This window comes from Saccoglossus kowalevskii, chromosome 10, assembly GCF_978046115.1.
Source record: "Saccoglossus kowalevskii chromosome 10, keSacKowa6.1, whole genome shotgun sequence".
NCBI classification, from domain to species: Eukaryota; Metazoa; Hemichordata; class Enteropneusta; family Harrimaniidae; genus Saccoglossus; species Saccoglossus kowalevskii.
In genome coordinates this window covers 29188342-29204720 of record NC_140650.1, presented here as the reverse complement: position 1 = coordinate 29204720, position 16379 = coordinate 29188342, and the positions used below count along the sequence as shown (strand labels likewise).

General features: G+C 34.6%; 1 protein-coding gene and 1 long non-coding RNA gene across 2 annotated transcripts in view; one reads left to right on the top strand and one right to left on the bottom strand.

The window, feature by feature from the left end:
* The window catches only part of LOC100378099 (jumonji domain-containing protein 1C-like), an 83438-nt gene that overhangs the window by 26764 nt on the left and 40295 nt on the right, over window positions 1-16379 (top strand). Inside the window, exon 2 of the mRNA XM_006825878.3 lies at window positions 13067-13228. Coding sequence (XP_006825941.1) covers window positions 13067-13228 — 162 coding nt within the window. The remainder of the gene's footprint in view (window positions 1-13066; window positions 13229-16379) is intronic.
* LOC146738003 (uncharacterized) lies at window positions 405-1609 on the bottom strand. Its single transcript, XR_014930807.1, has 2 exons — window positions 1362-1609; window positions 405-656 (listed from the first exon to the last, which is right to left on the bottom strand). It is a non-coding gene; the product is annotated as an uncharacterized LOC146738003 (long non-coding RNA).

Sequence of the window (16379 nt, the reverse complement as noted above, 5' to 3'; positions counted from 1 at the left end):
CTATGTTGTCTCGTAAAACAGCCTCAATTCACTGTGTATAATATCCCGCATCATGGATCAGTGCTTTGTATTGTTTGGTTACATCATAGTTATAGACAGTGCATCTCTGTGGACTGCTTCGCTGGAAACAACCAACCAGAGCAAGTGGTAGATGAAATAAGCTGTCAAATTTTACGTTTACTGTTTTTTTTCAAGGACAGTATGGAAATGTCTATTTGTTACCAAGGACAAAATGATTTATTACATGAACAAGACTAGCTTTGCAGAGGAATGGAGATTTCATTTGGAATAAATGTATCATCATTCAATAGCTACTGGTGATGTGGTGTAATTGCTGCTGGTAGTGAGCAATCACCTTTCTGTGCATGTATAATTTATTACCTTGTCATGCTGAATAATGACAGTTTATTAACTTGTTAATTATTTAATTAATTACATCAACATTGTTAAACACATGTATAATATCAATTCTAGATCTCTGTGAACTCTTGAGTAGTGTAACAAATTGCAATTTTCTCCCAAATGATGATACCACTGTCTAGAACAGAAAAGCTACAGTCTACAGTATTCTTTTGAATGTCTCTGCTCCAGGTTGTGATGTTTTCTCCAACTATTTTCTTCTTGATGAGTGCAGTATGTGTACCCTAGAATTTATCCTGAAAAAACAAAACACATTCAGGGCATACCTCTTGTTTCAATTGAACATATTACAGACACAGACACTTAGTGAATTTCTAAACTGTATACATTTTTTTCAGTGTTAGCTATTTTCATAATACTTGGCTGAGTTCCACATTGTTCTGATGGGTCCTCCTGATCTAATTGCAATAATGCCATTTATTGACGACTTGTGTATCCTGTCTGGTTCTGATCAGCACAGTCAGCAATAACAGTAAAGAAAGGTTGGTCAGCATTGTCCCCTGTGATTTGTCCCATAGACTGCGTTTCCTGTATGGTAGCGTGCCTCCTACAGTGACAAGTTTCAGACGAACATGATATTTTTCTTCCTGCATTCAAGTGTTATAGTGATTTGATGCATGAATTTGCATTGACGCATGTTTGTTTAATACGTCAGGCGGTGTTTGATAATTTACCATTTGTTATTAATTCTGAGGTCAGTGTTAGGGAAAAAAAAGGTTCTGTATGGGTACCTACCGATATATAGGTCTAGATTATGACAAAAGGTAGTGTGAATAGCAGTTGTTGTTTTTTTTAACGTTTTGGCTCACTTGATATTATTTCATGCATATCTTTTTTTTAAAGCAATATGCGTATTTCTTATAATGGACAGAAAAATCCATCAAATACTGAAAATACCCTAGCAGTTTGTTTCAACTTCCCTGGAATTGCTGGTTACTTACCATCCAATCCCCTCTGCCAAGCATATCACCATAGTAAACAGTTTGATAAAAAGGATACATAATATTCCTGGGAAAGAAGATATGTGGACCAAGTGTAATAACTCCAACATGGTTGACTGATATCTGTGCTATAGTGATAGATGGGTAATTGTAACAGCTGCTATAGATAGTCACATACCATAACTTTATCAAAATCTTTTGGTTCAATTTATATTGTGACCCTGTTTTACTAAGTAGCATTTTTTAGTTAAACCTTGCTTAGGGTGTATGTAATTGTTGTAAGGTTTTCCTGTTCATGAGAATGCACCTGATTTAGTCAAACAAGGGAGGATTCCCTCTATAGTGTACAGCTTGAGTGCACCTCACATATTGGTTCCACGCAAGGAAGAATTCCCCTCATGGTGTACATGGGAGGGATGTGTTGTAGCTATTACTATACTCATGTTAATATTGTATATTTAGACTTATGTTCTGTTATTTTATGCAAAATGTCATTACATTTGTGTCCACCCATCTGTGACTAATATTATAAATATTACATTGAAGCTGAGAAAAAAAGCAATTACCAGTGGATAGATGAAAGTCTAGCCTATCATGACAGCTCTAGGGGTGATGTAGTAAGTGAGTTTGATGTGATAAATGATTCTAAAAATAACTTCTTACTTTTCATGCACAGAGATGCAGTTACAGGTTACAGCCTAGTTAGAACTTGGACTTGTGCCAGTAATTTTTTTTTTTTTTTTCAATGTTGATAAGTTTGTATTGTCAAATATTTGTTTGAAAGTTGTCGGAACATCTGTGCAGGTCATGAACCTTTGAGTTGGCATGTGTGTCTTATTTTTACATATCTGTCCGTTATTCATTACATTGGTTGAATTGTTTGTAATTTATACTATTTTTAGTTACTTTTAATTAAAATTCCAACACACACTGATTTAAGTGCATTTTTTTTTATGATATTGAACGTTAGAGCTGAAGTAGATTTTATTTGGTCAGATGATGTGTTATTGAAATAGAATACTTTTAAAATTAGTGTACCATATTTGCTCTATTAGTAGCACATCTGCTTACATATATTACAGTGGTGTTTCCATGTTCAAAATGTCATATTTTAATGATTTGGTATACAATATATGTGCTTCGCTTGGAGATAAACTTCTAATAGAGCAAATATTTGAATTGTTTGCGTAATACGCCATGTCATGCACGTATTTACTGTACATCCATATTATCATGTAGTATATTTATAAGGCTGGCTTAAGTTGGTTTGTCTGTTTGATTACATTTTTTAAACATGTCTTGACTGATTTCATTCCTAGCTGGCACTAATAAAATTATAGAGATGTAATTTGCTATTGTGATTCGATCCATTATGGGTGAATGGCCACAATTTTTGTCTTATAAATGCATTACTGGAATTCATTTGTCTGTGACCACTTTTGTGACTTGTCTCAGCCAATTTAATTCCAATTTACACATAAAGGCTTCATGTGTTCATTTACTTAATATGCACATCACAGTTCAATTCAAAATGGCCACTCAACTGCCATCTCGATTATACCTGCATAGTTGTTTTCAATTCTCAAAAATGTCTTGTTGTATTTGGATCAGATCTAACAAGATTGACGTATTTTATACATATATTTTACTATGTTTGGCCATACTTTCGTTAGACCCATTCGTTTGATAGATACCAAATAAAACTAATTGGGCTTTTAACGTCCAAAGCTCCCATTTTTTTTTTTGCTATTTTGTGTGCTTTGTAATTATTTCATTTTAGTGTTAACTGCATTTTGTTTTGTTTTTAGTAGCACATAACCAACCCAAGCTTTTAATTACCTGACTCTTCATAACATTTCATGTGTGCATTAATATAAATATATAAAGTACCAGTAATCTCCACTTTGCGCTAAGAATATATGGGTATTTATGGATTAAGTTATGATAATGTGCATAGCTAGGCACCTAGATGATAGGTTGGGTCCAATAAAACCTAAAAAAATATATTATTTAATTTTTTTTTACATCTATATTGGAATTGCCCTTAAATGTAATTAAGAATGATCAGTACTGGTTCATGAAAGTCTTTGAAAATTGCTGATACTTTGTGAATAGATTGCTTATCATGTCCAAGATCATGCTAGAAACAAAATTGTGGTCACAGTCCATTTGATATTACCACCTCCAACCATAGCTAGTACTGTTTACCATCAAGAGGAATGTGAGTGGCATTTCTATTGATATTGATCCATATTGATTAGTTCCAAAGGTCAGGGCCATATCCTTCTCAATAGAGCTACAAAATAATTGCAATCAGTCTGCTTATAATGGCTGTACACCTTACTGAATGTTCCTTGGCTGTCACAGAGTACTGATAGTAATGACTTGCTATCAAGGTTCCTGGACATTGCCATTCGCTTCATGCCATACTCACAAAAACAAGTGACTTTACTGAATAAGGTATTTTATGCTACACAAATTTTCAGATGATTCCTATTCTCTATCTCTTCCCTTCCTTCATGTGTTATTATTTTATATTGGTTGATCAGTACAAAAAAAAAAGGACAATCGATTTACACATACCTTGCAGTATTATGTCAACTGTGCCCTGCTTTTACACCTCTGACAGTCATAAATTTAGAAATGGCCATGCTGTAATGAGAACAGGCTATGTTGACGTAGTAGCATATTTGTTATTCAAAGCTGCACCTTGCAATCAATACCAATTTCTGTAGGCATTTGTTCAAGGGTAGTGCATAGTATTTGCTGATCTTGAAGTAAAATACCTCTCTAGGTGACAGTTACTGAAATAGAACGCCAACAAATCAAAATGCTTTCAGTGACCCTGCTGTTATTTGAAACACTTGGGCTATGCTGATTAAATTGAAAGCAGTGATGGTTGGTTATATAATGTGGTGCACCATGTGGAAAGAAATTGTGCAAGCCATTTCTGAATACTGGCATCGTTCCAATGACCCTCAGAAGTCGGCAAACGTACCATAGTCTGGTTTTGTCAATATTGCAGACAATGTGCTGATTGTTATTTGTCTTGGGTGTGTCATCATACGTGTGTTTGGAGTAAATGGTGATACCCTGGAAGACTGTATTGAAAATACCCTTACTACATTAACTCAAAATTGAACAAATGAGGTAACACTTGTTTAGTTGACATTCCAATAAATGTGAATGATGTTTGTCAGTGTTTAAAATTGAAAGTGGTATCTACGTAGGAAATATTTTCTTTTTATTTTCATTGTGCTTGCTAACAATGAATAGTGCCTTGCCTCTAATGAAATATGATCAACTCATTGCCCTAGGACTGAACCACTGTACTGACAGGCGTGGAGGCATCAATCTTGTCATCTGATATGCAGTAATAGACCAGTCAGAACAGTACTGGTTTGATATGTATTGAGGGCATAGGTCAAATTAAAAGATAAAATAAAATGTGTCTATTCATTGGTTTGGAGAGTTTCTGTAACCCACCTTGGTAAAGTCTACCTGCTAGTCATTCTTATTAAATAAATTTTGTATTTAGAGTGGACATCAATATATTTATAATGATTCAGTATAGTATTGCATTTTTCTGTTGTAATATATGCTTTTAATAGAGCAAATGCTGTAGTAATGAAACACTTCACTTTAATTAGTATTATATAATATTGTATCACCAATATTCTCATGATGATATATTATTATTTTACAAAACTACTTAAAGGTAATTTGTTTGAAGAGCACTATATTGTAATGTATCTTCGCATATCGGGGTAGGTGCCTTTGGTGCCATCTCCTTTTCACTGAGTTATTTTTAAGGGATTGTAGATATTAATATTATGTGTTTTTCTAAAAATAATTGTTGAGCTTCCTAACAAGAATTACTCTTAAGTAGCTCAGCTGTATCTTGCAAAAATTGAATTTTTTTATAAATAAAATATTGCTTTTCTCCAGTGAGCTAGTGATGATAATTTTATTAACTCTGATGGTGATATACTTGACTGGACAATACAATTCACTGCTGCTGACTGATCTGTAGTCCTTGATTCTTTACTAGACATGGTGTCTCTGATTCACTCATCACTTCATTTTCTCAGGCATAGTATTTATGACTTCGCTGGCTGTCTTACAACAATCCACATTTTGATATTAAAGTCATGCAAGCATGAACAGAACTGTTGAGATCTACGGTCAGTGAATATCAATTTTGTTTGGGTATTTTCTCAATCTGGATTGAGTATGTGTTGTTACGCAATGAATTTAGTACAATCCCTATATCAGCATGTACATGATGTCAGTTTTATTTTGACTCACTGCTAAAGGAAACGTTCTCAAACATATTTCTTCATGTTTCTTCCTGATGGCTGAAGTTACTCTCCAAATGAGGTAGATTTATCAGTGTCTTAGTAGTTTGTATATGACACACCACGTGCATCTGTTTGGTCACAATTTTTCCCAAATTAATTAATGATTCAAGAGTGATAACCTGGGCAGTGTTGATAAAATTACATGTACGTTACAATTACAAATGATCTGAACTCCCACTAAGCGGACACGATCATCAACCGATTCAGACGTCACATGAGTTGATAATTAATTATTTACATACTAGTATAAACATAGTACCGTAAAATCTGTACTAGAAGTCGCACCCATTTTTTGTAATGAAAAAATCACATTTTTTCACTTGTGTAGATGTTCTATAGAAACCGCATCCCCTCTGTTGCATTGTACCATTTTAATCGAAAACGCAGCTTCTAATAAAGATTTTACAGTAATAATCCTCAAATTTAAATTTAACATGATCATGATAAAATAAAAATTATTTTTGTACTAGAGAAAAACCTTAGGTTGTTTCTAGTTATGATTAATAATGACAGTGGTGTAAATTATTTTATTGATTGTAAATTTGGCCGAGTATTCATTATATGGCTAAATAATTGTTTGTATGCTAACAGTTTTATCACCGTGGATGAATAAAGCTTTGCCAGACCACTTCCGTTCAGTGAATAGAAACAGCAGGCACGGAGATAAGTTACTTGTGATAGATTTTATTATAACATTCGTTATCTGGATGGTGGTACGGTCTGATCCATTCATTCAGCCTATTGTCAAGCTGCTTTGCATTTCAATAGACTTTCACCCCATGGGATACTGGAGGAAAATGATGTGCAAATTGGAGTATGAGAAACAGGCACTTTAAAATCACAATTGTTGAATTTAATGACAACTACAGAAATAAAAATAACTGTTTTTGAGAATTATATTTTAATCTGCCACTAATTTCTAATCTGACAGTTATATTTTTATTGAAACTTTGAATTGAAATTATTTTTCTATTTCTTTTTAAATCAGCTTCATTGTGCATTTTGGTGTTTTAGTAGTATTTATCTCTTCATTATGAGCAAGCTGTTTGGATTATTTTGCTTCCCTTGAATGCTACAGGCAGCATTGTCAAGTTGTTTGAATTGGTGAGGTCATTGACATAATGCAAACATGATTACTGAAAGTAGTTCCGGGCATGCCCTAGTGTCAGTCAGGTCTACATTCCCAGCATGCAAAGTAGTGGGTGTATACACTTTGTGTGTGGATGTCATGACAAAATAAAAAAACAGGAATGTCATTAATGCCACTGTGTGCTTTGTCTGCCTTTGATCACTTCATTTCATCTTTACATTTTAGTACAGCAAGTTACCATGGCTGTTTGACTGATTGTGTTTGATTGTTGTCCTCTCATTTATCAACAACACAGGTCTTGACATCCCCCCATCTGACCTGCCTTTTATATGTAAATACTTGGTGGCCCCATAGCTCTTGAATTGTTGTCCTTGTATGTTAGAGAAACAAACACAGTCTGCATTGTGTGTATCAGAACAAAAATACCTCCATTTTAGGGAGGTAAGTGCGCACTTGGTAATTAAAGAGTACAAGTAAAATGTGATACCATTTAGAGTTAATGTTGTTTGACATCAGTTTACCATTATTGGATTCAATATCCATGTGTGGTAGGATCATATTACGGGACATAAGAGAGTTTATTTCATTAAAAACATCTCTTTAGAAAGAACTTGAAATGCCAAGTTTGGTGGATTCTATTTGAATATGGTGGTTCCACGTTCTCTGCCTTGGTCAGCAGTCATCGTTATAGTTGGGTTATCAAAATGTATAAATAAGCACTGCATTAAATTTGAGCTGGAAAGGGTAATGATTTGTAGTATCTTGTATTGCTGTTGTCAAGGTACCTGTAAGATTATATGTATATTTTCACTTTACAAATTTGGTGATCTACCTGACAAGTATTGCTATTTATTGTGGCAAAATTTTAATTTCAGTATACTGATAATAATTTGCCTCAGTTTAGCTGAAATGAGTTGTAGTTTAACTGCGATATAGAAGAAAACCACTTTAAAAAAAAAACTATTTAGTTTACACTCACTTTTCATTTTGCTTGGAGACCTAAAAATACCAATATGTGATGGACAGCTGTTGCTAAGACGCTAACAATATGAGTCAGCCAACCACAAACATTTATTAGCAAGGGTTGCCAGGCATTGTGCTATGATAATTGCATTAGTTGTACAGCAGAAAACTATAGTAATTGTCACTGTGCTCAATTCAAGGCCATTCAGCTATAGAATGTATGCAGACGTGTGCATGTCTCAGGTAGCATGGTTCACTGCATCTATTATGTCATCTCCTATGGGACCTAGCCTGTTTAACAATCAACATTGCATATAAATGTAATCTCCTGTGCTGGAATATTATAAATTTATTATCGAGACATTTTCGATTTAATGGTAATACTAAATATTAATCACGTGAGTTCATTTATTATGTTTTCTGTGACCTCAATAGCAGCTGTGAGTGATATTTTGTTTCTTGGCATTCTAGTGTGATGTATCACAATCTGCAAATAGAATGTACGCCCCTCACAGCTAGACAGGTTATTTATAAAAAAAAAAAAAAAAATTTTGCAACCTCTGCATTTTTGTGTGTACTATTTTATTCAAACAAAACTCAATTTTCTAGCTATCTGGGCACAGCCTGTACCATAATTTTCATTTTGACATGGTATCACAAAAATCAGAGAATAAAATGGCAGAAAAAGAGGTTTGCAGCCAAATAAAATTAAGTCAGTCTTACTCACACTCTGTTTGTGACTGTATGATGTGTTAATTTCAGTCTTGTATAGTCAACCTTTCCAGTTCAGTATACAAATTTGACATTAGGTGGAACATTATTATATTTATGGTATATTTATTAATGTGTTGTCATTGTTTTAGGTTTCAGGTGTTGTCACATTATAATCAAAATTGTTTCAAATATCATTGCAGGTGTTATATAGTATATGCTATATTATAAACATTTCACAAAATTAACGAAATATTGATGTGGCTCACTATTTCTGGCTGGTGTCAGAATTGCTACCTATTTCCAGGCAAGATTCTTGTATCGTGGTCAGAGCAAAGACATACACATTACAAATACAACTAGGTCACGCGTCTAAACCACTCAGACTAACTCAAGGTTGAACTAGTGAGAATTTAAATATTTTCTAATTATCTGAAATGTCAAAGAAAACGCCCCCTGTTTTTTAGCCGGAGAAGCAAATCAATCGATTGAAATTGAAAAAGAATGAGAAAAACATAGCTGCAGGCAGAAAAATGTCTATTCCTTCCACAAATAAAATAGGGCTTTGATTTGTGGCGAAAAACTGGAAAGGGGGTGTTATTTCCTCCTCCTGGTAATTATTGTAACAGTGTGTCCTTCACTCTACTATATACTGTGTATTACTACATGAATGGCATGAATACTTAATAGTCTTTCAAGGACACATTATTTGGCTGGTACATTTACAAATGATTTACAGTTGTGTAGACTATATACAAGTTTTACAACCAACCAGGTTCATATAAATGTGAGTGCTTTCTTACACTAACCCTATTTTACCCAAGGTTGATATTTTCTATAGAAATGTATACTGTATTTTTTCTATTAGAAACGCATCTCCAATAAAAGCAAACATAAGACAAAATTTGTAGTTATTGTATGCTAGATTAAAATATTACTTATTGACCTTCACTTCTGTTATAATATGTAAACATATGCGCTTTTAATAGAGCATTTTATATTTACCTCCTAATATGGTCTCTTTTTTTTTTTTGTATGGTAATTAGCGTTCAGTTTTAATTTTCTTGCAAATTGCATTGACATTATTTCTATCAAATGAGGGCGCTGTGTAAAATCTAATCCTTACATTTTGTTATTGGTTCATTCGCCAGTGCGACTAAACTCAGTTGAACGCTGTAAATACTGAATGGCTCACGATTGATGAATCACCTCGCATCATGAATTTCCACCTCGCTTCCAACATGAGCAATTATGTTGGAAATTAATTGAAAAATTTGTAAAAATCAGAAACAAGGTGGGATAACAGCGGTGTGCAAATGCAATTTTACTTTGAGTAGATAGCATCAATCAGTATTGGGGAGTGGCACTGACATGTTGTGAAATATCCATAATTCCAAGGACATTGCCATGGTAACCCAACTGAACTATTAGTTGAATGAGGAGACATGCACCTGGAAGATGTAGATTAGTCAGTTGTATAGTATCATGATGATTACAGTGTCTAGTGTCAGTTGCAATTATTCATGTATACACTAATTTACTTGTGCTCATCAAAGTTTCTACAAAATAATTATCAAATTAGTAATATGAATACAATCTACTCATTGACAGAAATTTAATGTCATTGTACTTGAATGAATGAAATGACTTTTGATAGTTCATCCTCTATGTTCCTATTCAGATTTTAGCTTTCTACTCAGTGTGAATTTGAGAAATCAGGACGCTGTTCTTTGATGACAAACTAATATTCAATTAATCTAGCCTTGTAAAAAAATGCTTTGTGGTTAACGTGTATTTATAATTTCCCCTCCAAAGAGCCAGTTGAACCATTGACGTCCCAAAAATTAACAATAGAATGCACGTTTTCAACCTGTTCTTCAATACAACCAAACAACAGGAAGTCTCAGTTGTTAAAGATTGGGTGCGGAATATTTGAAGAGTGTCTATCACAATGTTTTGCAGTTGTTGGTTGTTCCACCCCATTTCTATGTTTGTCTGGCCTTGGTTATTTTGGACTGCTTCCAGTATGACATTATTGTGTGAACAACAACAACAGAACCTGCCAGTGAATATAACAGATCATTTGCTATACCAAATATGGAATACATAAAGGGTGCATATAAATTCATGACAGTTGTTATCAGTTGTGAAATAGGTCAGTCTGTTGGTTGTTTATTCCTGCAGCTATGCCGCTTTCATATAACTTTGTGCTATTACAACCACATATTGGGTCACAAAAAATCCAGTGTGCATTTGGTGAATTTCAAGTCAAACCAAAACATGTTGTGTATCTATTTTAATAGTGCCAATATGATACAGTTGTACAGTCGTAACAAAACAAAAGAATTAAAAAAAATAATGTTATATAGATAACAAATTATAGCATTTTATAGAATGTGAGGTACTTTAAGGATAAATTTGAATACATCTAGTGGAAAGATGGTTGGACATCTAATGGAAGAAATACTGTATTTATGAGCCTGCTTTGTTAGAACACTGGCAAGAACTTTGTATAGGGTGAAATATCAATTTAGAAATGACAGCAAAGTACTCAGGTTTAGATAGCAGCTGGCATGCAATTTTGAGTTGAAAAAACAATGTCATATAAAACAAAGCCAAGTGGATTGGTTCAGGTTAATGAATCTTACATGTACGTTTTAATTTCCTACTGTTGATGGGTGTTATAATTGTTTCTGCTAAAAATAAACTTTCAAAGGTGAGCGCACTTCTCAATGCATGCACATACTACCTTTTGTTCATAAATACAACAATGAGCCCTTATCCTTTTTTTTTTTATTGCTGGTACTGTTTGTTTTACCACGGAAGCGGAAGACAATCACATACTGTGGAATACTTTATTTTCGCTGGAATTAATTTTTGCTGAACAGGCTTTTTGTATGGAATTTATTTTCACTGATTTTTGATGAGTTTAATGTGAAATATAGGAAAGAAAGTATATTCGCTGGATTTTATTTTCACGGAATCATTCCTTCAGCGAAAATAAATTCCAAGCGAAAGTATTCTACAGTAGTACAGCTTACACTTCCTCTGGTGTCCATGAGTCTAAAAAAAGCCAAAGTTTATCATTTATTGCATGTTTTCAGGAACTGTGATCTTATACATGTATTTATAAATTCAGCATATATAAAACAAAGTTTGGAGTTGAGATTTAGACTATCAACCCCACCTCCCTCCCAACAACACACACCTGTAATTTTATATAGAAAGCAAATAATGCATAGTTGTATTACACTAACATCTAAGTGTATTACTAAGGTCTTACTAGGTGATGGTACTTAAGAACGCATTTAAATATCAATAGTTTGAAATTCCTATTATCTCCCTTTAATAATTGATAGTTGATAATTGTTGGCAATTATTTTAATTGAATGATTGGTTCATTTACTCTTCACTCAATTAATTGAGTGTGTGGTGTTTAGGAACTGTACAATGCAGTGGCTTTGACCTTGTCCTTAATTATCAGCCACACTAATTCAAACAATAATAATAAAGATAATTTATTGCATCCTTAGAAATACAGTGTTTCCATCAGTTTATAGCAACAAAAGTAAGATATTAAAAAACAAAATAACAAAATAACTATAGCAAATAATAAATGATAGATTTTAGTGTTTTTGTTAAGTATCTTTCTCGTTTCTCATTAAGAACGAGCTGTGTATAAATTCTCCAACAAGTTTGATTACATTTGTGTTAGAATTTTTCATTAAGTATGTAAATTTCTGTTGGTCAGTTTTTGTTTCATCAGGAAACTGTATATTTGAGAATATATCCATTCGCAGTGTGTGATATTTTGGGCATTTGATGAGGAGATGCATTTCATCTTCTATGTCTGCTAAAGTACATTGTTTACAAATCCTGTTTTCCAAAGAAATTTTAGGTTGGGTATGTCTACCCTTTTCTATTGCTAGGCTGTGATTACTTGTTCGGAATCTAGAGACAGAAATTCTATGTTTTAGATTCAGTATAATTAAGTAACTTTCAAAGTTGTAGTTTGTTTTGAATTGAGTATATGTTCTCAACTTAGGTTTATCCATAATTGTCTCCTTCCAGAATTCAATATATTTTTGTTTAATATTGTTTCCTATTCTCTTTATATTTTGTTTTGTTGCATTCAATTTGTCATTGATATTCTTTATATCTAATGTGTTATCTTCCTTATTTAACTCTTTGTAAATTGACATAATCCATGGGAGTTTGCAGTTTATCTGTTCATGGTATGCCTGTTTTGATTTTAAAATTGATTTTAAAATTGATTTTAAAAGCTGTGACACGTTGATTGTTGTTAGTATTGTTGTTAGTATTACTGGTAGTTGTGCCAGATACATGTATGTAGCACATATAAGCAGACTACTTAATGTTTTATATTTTTACTCTTAAAATATAGGCCCTAGCTATATTACTGTGCAACATATTTAAAATGCATTATGGGAGAAATGTATTTATGGTTTAGATCTTTACATGTAATTATGACAAATATGGAAAATAAAACATTTAATATGTCAATTTGGTTCAATCTATTTTAACATGCAAATCTAATGTACTGTATTGTAATCTTTCAGGTTTATGTGGAGTTTGATGGGCAGGACTGGGAAAGAAGAGAGTGGTTACGACCTCATGATAGTGCCTACCAAGTGTTTGTGGTAGAAAAAGCTCTAGTATGGGGCCAAAGATGTGATCCATTCAATTCTAGACCTGGTAATACAATCCTGTGGCCAGCTTTGGTGAGTAGTTCTGTATTGATCTACAGATTGAGCTGAGTGAGTGAAGGTGTAACTAGGTCACTGCAAGGGAGTTCAACAACTCAGTCAGATGCCCTAAATACATAAATTATTAATACAGTCTGGTGTGTACCATCAATATTTCTAGTCATTTACTTCCTCTTTGTTTTTACACCAATTTGCATCTAAAATTAAAAAGAAAATGATTTTTTTGCCATACTAATTAGCGTTTACAAAGTCATTTATTATTCAATATAAATGTCTTGCGATTTAAATATTGAATGACTCGAATAATTAAAGGCCAATAGGGCTACTGAGACAACATCATCTCTTCTGAAGTAAGTCCTGTAAAAAATATGTCTCATCTACATTTCAAATACAGAATGTTATTGAATTGTTGTTTTGCAAGTTTTTAATTCAGTGATGTTAAATGAAACGTGACGTACAAATTACTTTTTGTGCATGCATATGAGTATGGGCAAATATTAAGGAATATAGTGACATGTGAATATGCAGCCAGGTATGGTGACATGTGAATATGCAGGTATGGTGACATGTGAATATTCAGATATGGTGGCATGTGAATATGCAGCCAGGCATGGTGACATGTGAATATGCAGGTATGGTGACATGGGAATATTCAGATATGGTGGCATGTGAATATGCAGCCAGGCATGGTGACATGTGAATATGCAGGCATGGTGACATGTGAATATACAGGTATGGTGACATGGGAATATTCAGATATGGTGGCATGTGAATATGCAGCCAGGCATGGTGACATGTGAATATGCAGGTATGGTGACATGGGAATATTCAGATATGGTGGCATGTGAATATGCAGCCAGGCATGGTGACACATCAATACCCCGCCAGGCATGGTGACATGGGAATATCCAGGTATGGTGACATGGGAATATGCAGGTATGGTGACATGGGAATATCCAGGTATGGTGACATGTGAATATGCAGCCAGGCATGATGACATGTGAATATTCAGGTATGGTGACATGGGAATATCCAGGTATGGTGACATGGGAATATGCAGGTATGGTGACATGGGAATATGCAGGTATGGTGACATGGGAATATGCAGGTATGGTGACATGGGAATATCCAGGTATGGTGACATGGGAATATCCAGGTATGGTGACATGTGAATATGCAGCCAGGCATGGTGACATGGGAATATCCAGGTATGGTGACATGGGAATATCCAGGTATGGTGACATGGGAATATCCAGGTATGGTGACATGGGAATATCCAGATATTGTGACATGTGAATATGCAGCGAGGCATGGTGGCATGTGAATATGCAGCGAGGTATGGTGACATGTGAATATCCAGGTATGGTGACATGTGAATATCCAGGTATGGTGACATGTGAATATCCAGGTATGGTGACATGTGAATATGCAGGTATGGTGACATGGGAATATCCAGGTATGGTTACATGTGAATATGCAGCCAGGCATGGTGACATGTGAACATTCAGGTATGGTGACATGGGAATATCCAGGTATGGTGACATGGGAATATCCAGGTATGGTGACATGTGAATATGCAGCCAGGCATGGTGACATGTGAATATTCAGGTATGGTGACATGGGAATATCCAGGTATGGTGACATGGGAATATCCAGGTATGGTGACATGTGAATATTCAGATATTGTGACATGTGAATATGCAGCGAGGCATGGTGGCATGTGAATATGCAGCGAGGCATGGTGACACATCAATACCCCGCCAGGCATGGTGACATGGGAATATCCAGGTATGGTGACATGTGAATATTCAGATATGGTGACATGTGAATATGCAGGCATGGTGGCATGTGAATATGCAGCGAGGCATGGTGACATGTGAATATCCAGGTATGGTGACATGTGAATATGCAGGCATGGTGACATATGAATATCCGGATATCCAGGCATGGTGACATGTGAATATCTGGGCAGACACGGTGACATGTGAATATCCAGGCAGGCATGGTGACATGTGAATATCTGGGCAGGGATGGTGACATGTGAATATCCAGGCAGGCATGGTGACATGTGAATATCCAGGCACGGTGACATGTGAATATTCAGGCATGGTGACATGTGAATATCCAGGCACGGTGACATATGAATATCTGGGCAGGGATGGTGACATGTGAATATCCAGGCACGGTGACATATGAATATCTGGGCAGGGATGGTTACATGTGAATATCCAGGCACGATGACATGTGAATATCCAGGCAGGGATGGTGACATGTTAATATCCAGGCACGGTGACATGTGAATATACGGGCATGGTGACATGTTAATATCCAGGCACGGTGACATGTGAATATCCAGGCACGGTGACATGTGAATATCCGGGCATGGTGACATGTGAATATCCGGGCACGGTGACATGTGAATATCCAGGCATGGTGACATGTGAATATCCAGGCATGGTGACATATGAAGATCCGTAAAACCTCCTGCACTCTTAGGTCATAAAAATGTTTTGTTTTTTTTGCCATAACTTTGACATTGTAAAGAGCTGGAAAATATCTAGAGACAAAAAACAACATTATAGCCTGATGCTGGTTGCCTTTACTACACAGGAAGCCATCTATTCTTGTATTACAATGATCCTAAAATAAATTATTCAGACATGACTTATATGGTCATAATTTATCATATAAGTTGACTCCTACAATCTCCTGAGTATACTGTACATTTAATAAGATTTCGATGTCCAAGCATAAATCAATGAAGGAATTAAATAATATATTGGATGTCATGCCAACTGGTTTAATAGATATAGTAAATTGAATGAATACTTCATGCTGCCTATGGTTTAATGGCACACATAAATATCACGTTTTATGTTTAAATTATAACATGTGTAAGAGACCAAATTGTGAGAAAGCAGTAGCAGCCAGGCTGTGCAACCTTTTAGACTGCTTAAGTTTTTTTACAGTCTGAATTTTGTGTTTAAATAAAAAGTTAAAATATTTTTGTATCAACTAGCTGTGATATTTTATTTTCTTCTACTTTTTCCATTAAAGGCATATATAATAAATTAATGCTGAATCATTGGCCTTAAAAAAAAGCTAAGATGTAAAAAAGCACAATTTAGTGATCAATTTTTAGAAGGTAGAAACCTAAACCGCCAAA